Source organism: Aotus nancymaae, unplaced genomic scaffold (genome assembly GCF_030222135.1).
Source record: "Aotus nancymaae isolate 86718 unplaced genomic scaffold, 86718_ANA_hifiasm-v0.15.2.pri h1tg000006l, whole genome shotgun sequence".
In the NCBI taxonomy this organism is placed as follows: Eukaryota; Metazoa; Chordata; class Mammalia; order Primates; family Aotidae; genus Aotus; species Aotus nancymaae.
Genome location: NW_026988417.1, coordinates 70,594,091 through 70,601,527, shown reverse-complemented (window position 1 = coordinate 70,601,527; position 7,437 = coordinate 70,594,091). Strand labels below are relative to the sequence as shown.

Below are 7,437 nucleotides of genomic sequence, written 5' to 3'. Positions count from 1 at the left end.
GGAACTAGAGAATGTCAAAAATTGAGTAGATGCTATGATAAGAATGAATTGATCACAGCCTGGGCAACATGGTGAAACCCCGTCTCTACAAAAAATACAAAAATTAGCTGGGTGTGGTGGTGTGTGCCTGAAGTCCCAACTACTGGAGAGACTGAGGTGGGAGAATTGCTTGAGCCTGGGAGGTTGAGGCTGCAGTGAGCCATGATTGTGTCACTGCCCTCTAGCTTGAGTGACATAGTAAGACTTTGCTCAAAAAAAAAAGAAAAGAATAAATTGCTCATTGCTCATAATTAAGTGAAATGTTTGCTCTTGCTCAACTTTATTGAATATCATTAGATTTACAGCAATCATTAAAGAATTTGATACCAGAGCCCCACCCACCAAAAAAAAAAAGTCAGTGCAAAAGATTTGAGTAAAGGAAGTTTGTCAAGGCAAATGTGTAAAAATACATGTGTACATCACTCTTTAAATGCTTTTCCTGAGTATTCTATGAAGTCTGGGGATCTTCAAATGCTATTAATCTGAGACAGTAAATGTTATAAAGGAACTCTTTAAAAGTAGAAGGGCCTAATTCTCTTCCATAGTGAGTTTTTAAGCAGAGGATATCTACTACGTGGATTCCTTTGCCTCTTGACAGGCTGAAGTTCATCCATCTCCCAGGCAGCTTTTTGAGTCTCTTATGGAAGCCTACTTTTCTTAGCATGTAAAATGATTGAAATATATGCCATAATTTTCTTCTTAATTCAAGCCACATGTTCAAATTTGAGGCTTAAATTCTCATTGCATTATTTTCTAAGAAATTTTTAATATTAAACAAGTATTTTTATCAAAATTACCCTATATTATTTACAACTGAATGACTATTTTCAAATAAACTTTCCTCCCTAATGGATAAGAATGCAAACTCCAAGTACATAGGGTGCTGTGAGTAAAGAAGCTTGAGTTTGCCCCGTCAGTTTCTAAAGGTTATTTTTACATATAGTCTCAGGGTCATTTGTATCGGGAAGTTCTTTTTCCTGGAAAAGATTCAACTAAGCACAAAACTAAAATCCAGAGCAGGGATAAGGGAAGAATGCAGATGTTCTTAGTGGAAATATCACCTCAGGGAACCTTCTCTTAAACACTGGAAGTGGTAGAGTTGGAATCCTTTTTTCTGTGAAGCAGAAACAAAAACAAAATTGTCATGTTTAGAGAAACACAGGAAACTGTGGCTTTGTCTGGAGATACCAGGTAAGGACTGTCATGCATACTGGCTTCTAACTTAGTTTACTGAGCTGCTGGAATGAGCTACCCCTACTCCATCTGATAAGCAATAATGATGGAAAACAGCCATTTGTTTTAGTGAGAGCCCGTGTTAAAGAAAAACTTCTCTTCCTGGGTCTGCGAGGGGCGTAGTTTCAAAGGCAGGAGTTTCTCAGCTCCGGCTTCATAGGAAATATAAAAGTTCTTTGTCTGGGTTTCCTGCACTAGGGCTAGGTAGAGAAATCCAGGTGGGCTCCTTTGTCCAAAAAGCCCACCGAAAGCTCTGGGAGGAGGGGGCTCTGCTGTGGACCAAGTAGCCAATCTGGTATCAGAGTCAAAGATGAATCACTCCAGAGGAAGTTTGCAATCACTCCAGAGGAAGTTTGAAAGAACTCCTCTCATTGGATGAGAACATGAATGGGGAGGGAATAACTCAAGGGTTAAAAATCCTGCTGCTCCCTCCCTGTGTGGATTCCTTCTCTGGATCCCCTCCCACAGCAGCATAGGAGCTGTCTTTCTCTCCCTCTCTCTAATAAATCGCTTTCCACAAAACACTTTGGGTCCATGATATTTATTTGAATGGCAAACTCACTGCACCTCTGGGCCCGTTTCCCCATTCTTGGGGTTATTAACAGGTAAAAGACAAGAACCTTTTCCAACTGAGAGGGAGCTGGGAGCATCTTTGTGATGCCCCTCCCCCTGTTACATTAGGAGCTTCTCATAAGTTCAAACTGGTTCCCTGTTTTGACTGCCCAGGAAAGGGAAACTCTTTAGTACAAGTTGGAATCTGAAAGCCCTTGTTATGCCTGACTTACTTTTTCAATATTTCCATTATTCTTTGTATCCATTCAGCTCGAGTGTTCACGCATACAACTGACTTATTCTTCTTCCAGATTCTGGGGGAAAATAAAAATTAAATAATGCAGTGTCATATTTTAGTCAATCCTATATTTTTAATAAAGAAGAGAGTTGGGCATGAAAATATTTATTCCTAGATGAAGTGAAATTGGAGCTGCGCAGTTTTGGATCTGGAATAGGTGATTTGCAGCATGGGGTCAGAGGAATAAGAAAACAACCGTTTGTGGACCAAGTATGTATGAGCTGGTGGGGTTGAATCCAAAGCTAAGAGAGCCTCACGTGTCAGAGGTTAGTGTTTTGTTGATAACCTTTACGTGTGTTGGAGAACAACCAAATGGTTGACTCCAAGATTGGCTCACTTCTGAAGTTATATCACAATATCTTTAGAATGTGCTTATCTGTTGCATTGCATTTGGGAGAACAGAATAAGCTATAGAAAACACTCTCTTGGGAACCTGAATTTCACTGGAAAAAAAAAATCAGTGCAATTTCACACAGGGGGCATGCTGCAGAGCAGATTGCTTGGAGTGACATCTGCATTTTGTCAAATTACCACTAAGATTTTTCCTGCTCTAAGATATTAAGCAATAGCAAAAGCGGCAATGATAGTTAATAGTTAATATTTATCAAGTACTTATAACACACCAGGCACTATGCTTAGCAGGTAACATGGATTATTTCAATTTATTTTACAAAAATCCTTTGCTGGAGAAACTATTATTTCCTTACCTTCTGAAGATGAACTTAAGGCTTACAGAATTTAAATAACTTGTTCAAGATTATGCAACAAATACACAATACAGCAGGATTCAAAACCCACATTTTCAGTCACTGTTCTTCATGAGCAGGACCTGAGTGATTAGCAAGTACTAGACATAGTGTTAAATGCTTTATCTGCAGTGGAAAAGTGAGGTCTCTTAGACAGCAAAAAACTGGGAGACTCTACCCTCTATTGGTGTGAACTCAAACAAAACACAATTTCCTAGCTATAAAATGACGAACAGCTACCATCATGTTAGCTCATGTCTATAATCCCAGCACTTTGGGAGGGTGAGGTGGGTGGATTTCTTGAGGCCAGGAGTTCAAGACTAGCCCGGGCAACTTAATAAGACTCCATCTCTACAAAAATAAAAAAACTAGCTGGGCATGGTGGTGTGTACCTGTAGTCCCAGCTACTCAGGAGGCTGAGGAGGGAGACTTGCTTGAACCCAGGAGGTCGAGGCTGCTGTGAGCCATGATTGTGCCACTACACTCCAGCCTGGGCAACAGAGTGAGATTCTGTCTCAAAACAAACAAACAAACAAAAAAACCCAAAATCCCAAACAAAACAAAAAGAAACAGCAAGGATCCATCCAATTAACTTTGAAACTCCACCTTTACAAGTGAATCTTAGAGAGATGAGAGGGCATGGAACAGTTGGGTTTTCAGGCAGACATTTCCAATTAGGTTTCTGAGTTCATGATGGAGTAATAACACACTAACACACCAGGCATTTCTGACCCTCTGGACTCACAGAGTTTTCACCTCTGACTGGCATGAATTTCTCATAATAATTTGAAACTTTCATTTCTCTATCTTGCTAAAATTCAGAAATGCAGAATTTGATGAAAAGATGTGAAATCAGATTTTAGTCATTTCAAAACAATCAAAGTTAAAGCAGAGAAAATTAAGGTGCATTACTTTCTTTGATTGAGAGGCAAGAGACTTGAGCCATGACAGAGGAAATGGAATTCAAAGAAAGGGGTCCCAGTTTTCTAAACAGCCAAGGAACTGCTCCCAAATAGGCCATGGCTAGACCTCACATCTCTAAGTTTGAGGGCAATAACTGTAGTTTAGTTAGAACTTTTATTGTTAATGACATTAGTGAAATGCCTTTTTAGTGAAACATACAATGCCTTTTTAGTGAAAAATTTCCATATGCACTTTCGATATCCCATGTTTCAACTGGTCCAAGGCACCAAGCACTCGTAACAAAATGTGACAAACAAAAAGTAGCTGCTCACAAACACTGCAAAAAATCTAAAGAAGTCCATGGGAAGAGCTACTAATGAACGCCAAGTCAGGGATGCCCTGTGAAAAACGCTGTGCCTAATACTTCAAGGTGTTGCGAACAAGAGGCTTTGGAATGGGGAAAATGTGAGTGTGGTCCTGGCTAATGGACTTTCTAATCCTTTCTGATGGTATGTTTCAGGCAGTCAGTTAACCTTCCTAAGTCTCAGCTGAGATGGGGTTCCCACCACTTCGGAAGTCTTACCTGCAGACTCTGACTCAACGGCAGATGAATGAATGTACTCTCACACCATTACAGTGTTTCAAGTGGGCTAGGGCTGGCCATCGCTGCTTTCAGAGGGCAAAATGCAACCGATTGACCCAGACCCTCTGTCTGTCCACACTTATATTCATAACAGAGGTTCTAAGTTAACACACTTGTAGATAATCAACATGGTTAAGAGAATGAAGAGAATGGTTTTATGACTGACACAGGCTTTAGGTTTTGGGGCCCAGAGTAATTGCTATTAACAGGTGATTCCCCGTTGATCTTCCTGGGAGAGGAGAAAGATCAAAGTGGAATTTCCCAGCACAAAATTAACATGAGTAAACAGAGTGGAGAGACATGGGTGTGGGGTAAGGCCTTTGATTATCTCTATCTCTCCCTAACTTGGTGGACTGGCTGACCACCTTTGGCCTGCCCAATAAAACCTTTTGGCCTTCCAAAAGGTTTGAGACTAATCTATAACTTTCCCTAATATATCTTTAATATTTTCTGTAATATTTCGCCAACCACCCTGAGTGAATCTCAACACTCAGCATGTAAGGAACAATAAACTTACCTTAATGAAGTGGTTGAATAAATAAGATGCGTATGTGCACGTAAAGCACTTAGCTCAGGGCTGCTACAAAGTAAGCTCTTAATTATTAACAATTCTCATTAATTTGAGAATTTTCAGCAACACTCAAGTAAATCTCTTTGACATTCTTGAATAAGACTACTGTATGGTAATATTTGATCAAATTTCGTTGGGAGAAAGAAATCGTATTTATGTATTTATTTATTTTTGAAACTTACATGATTTCTTTCCTTGGACAACCATGCCCACGGGGCAAGATTTCAATTCGATCAATGAGGCGTAGGGGGATAAAGGCTGAGGTCTCTTGGACACATTTACACCTCAAGTTTGTGTTATAGACCTCCAGAATACCTGTAAACACAGAATCAGTTATTTTAATCCATTGGCATGTAATTCATAACAAGAATTTAATTTAGTAATTAAACTTTCATACTGTACATTTGAAGATTTAAAATTTCCAAGTCAGTGCTTCCACCCATATGCCTTTCATTTGTATATTTCTGCTTATCCTGGCTTGAGTATTTTCAAATGTTTTCTACCAAAATGTTAAAAATAAAATTAGCTTTTAGACCAGGCACGGCGGTTTACACCTGTAATTCCAACACTTTGGGAGGCCAAGGTGGGAGGATTATTTGAGCCCAGGAGTTTGAGACCAGCTTGAGCAACAAAGGGAGACCCCATCTCAAAAAACAAACAAATAAAGCAAAACAAAACAAAAATTAGCTTTTAAAAAAACACAGCACTTTTTGAAATTTGTGATAGCATTATCTTTGTACTCAGGTGATTGTCCACATAATAAAATTGGAGAACAGCCTCTGTAGGGACTTACATACAACTCAGTTATAATTAATGCAATATAAAATCAATGGATCATCTTCCCTCCCAACACATAAAAACCGAGGACATGACCTGGCTCTAGAGTCCTGGGAGCAATAACATGCTGGAACAGAGTTTTCTCTATCAGACTCTCCGCCATCCTCCCCTTCCCTCTCAGAAAATGCCACAGACATTTTTGTTTAATATGTTGGCCCCTCCATCTGGGTTACAAATTATTACCAAACAAAAGACAGTCATAAAAATTCAAAACTCTTTTTATTTAACAAAAGTGATTAATACTGGATAGGTACCATCAGTACCCATCTTATGAATTTTAACAGGTTCTAATGAGATCTAAGCAAACATCTATCAGATATTTTCTATCCAGCCTACTACAGTGCTTGACATGCATTTATAAATAAAAAGCCTCAACTCTTAAGATGTATACAATTTAGTAGGGGAAACAAGCAAACAAAAACTAAAATGCTACGGAAGTTTGTATTGTGTGCAACATCTGACCTGTGTGCTGAGAACAGAGGATGTACTAAGAGCTACCTCTGCCAGGAGCCCTGGGAAAGCCTCATGGAGGAGGCAAGAAGTTAGAGTCTTGAAGAGTGAAAATAACATGTGAAGCAAAATTAAAACTGGGGGAGAAACCCCCTCTGTGTTTTAATAACAAAAATATGGTCTTCTAAACCTGAACAGAAGCCTTCTTTTTGCACATGTATCCATTCCTTCAACCACATAAAAACTTACTACTTCAACTGGATATTTATCTATTTACACAAAGATAGTCGTCCACTTAGCTTTGGAAGTCTGCTTCTTTGCAAAATGTGTGCAAATACCCCTCGTGTACTGACAATGGTGTACTTGACATCAGATCTAACCATTTGGAATTGGATGAAGCAGGTTCACTGCAAGAGACCAGTAGAGTTTAATAATCTTTAAATCCTATATAGGGTTTGGTCAGAGTGGGTAACTTTGAGAGGCAGAACAAAGAAGAGCTACATGTAAAGAATTATGTATAGCAGGAGCTGAATCTGAAAAAGGCCAGGAATATATAAGTCAATATAATTTGCATGGATATTGGACTTCTGGTATCTCTTTTTCTTATGAATAAAAATCTTATAAATATTTCCAGTTTTGAAGAGTTAAATTCCTAAACACCTTACTTTGAGAAATCTAGAAGCAACAGAGCAGTCTTTCCCTCCCTTTAGTTGGACTTCCCTGCAATTTGTAATTGAAAGAAAATTGAAGTGGTTAAAGACTATTTCTGTTCAACAAACAGTAAAACATAAGTGAAAGTTCTCACCTTGAACTGGGGAAAGGCTACTGACCAGCAGCATGAGAAGCAGAGATGCCAAGATGAAATTCATTCTGTCTGGAGGTAGAGTTCAGACTTGAGCTCTGAGTCCAGGCTGTGGGTTTGCAGTACCAGAGACTCCTATTTATTTATACCAGTAAGGGCCCTCCCACTGCCTTTGTCTCCAGTAGGTCAGCTGCATCATCAGTTTTAAAAGCCCCCAAATATTGCTGAGCTTGCTTTTTTAAAAACTTCTCTTGCAAACTTTATAAATTTGTTTCAGAGCACTATAATAAAATACTTCTTGAAAACGTGAACTGTAAGTGCCAGAGATGCTGGAGAAATCTGAGGGTGGGGAGAAAGGAAAAT

The 7,437-nt window shown here is 39.1% G+C and overlaps 1 protein-coding gene across 1 annotated transcript; it reads right to left on the bottom strand.

Annotated features, from left to right (window-relative positions):
- Positions 1-290: 290 nt before the first annotated feature.
- On the bottom strand, positions 291-7,196 carry CXCL13 (C-X-C motif chemokine ligand 13). Its single transcript, XM_012447079.2, has 4 exons — positions 7,078-7,196; positions 5,168-5,300; positions 2,058-2,138; positions 291-1,153 (listed from the first exon to the last, which is right to left on the bottom strand). The coding sequence occupies exons 1-4, from the start codon at positions 7,139-7,141 to the stop codon at positions 1,117-1,119; spliced, it is 315 nt and encodes a 104-aa protein (XP_012302502.1). The 5' UTR covers positions 7,142-7,196; the 3' UTR covers positions 291-1,116.
- Between the last annotated feature and the right edge of the window lie 241 nt (positions 7,197-7,437).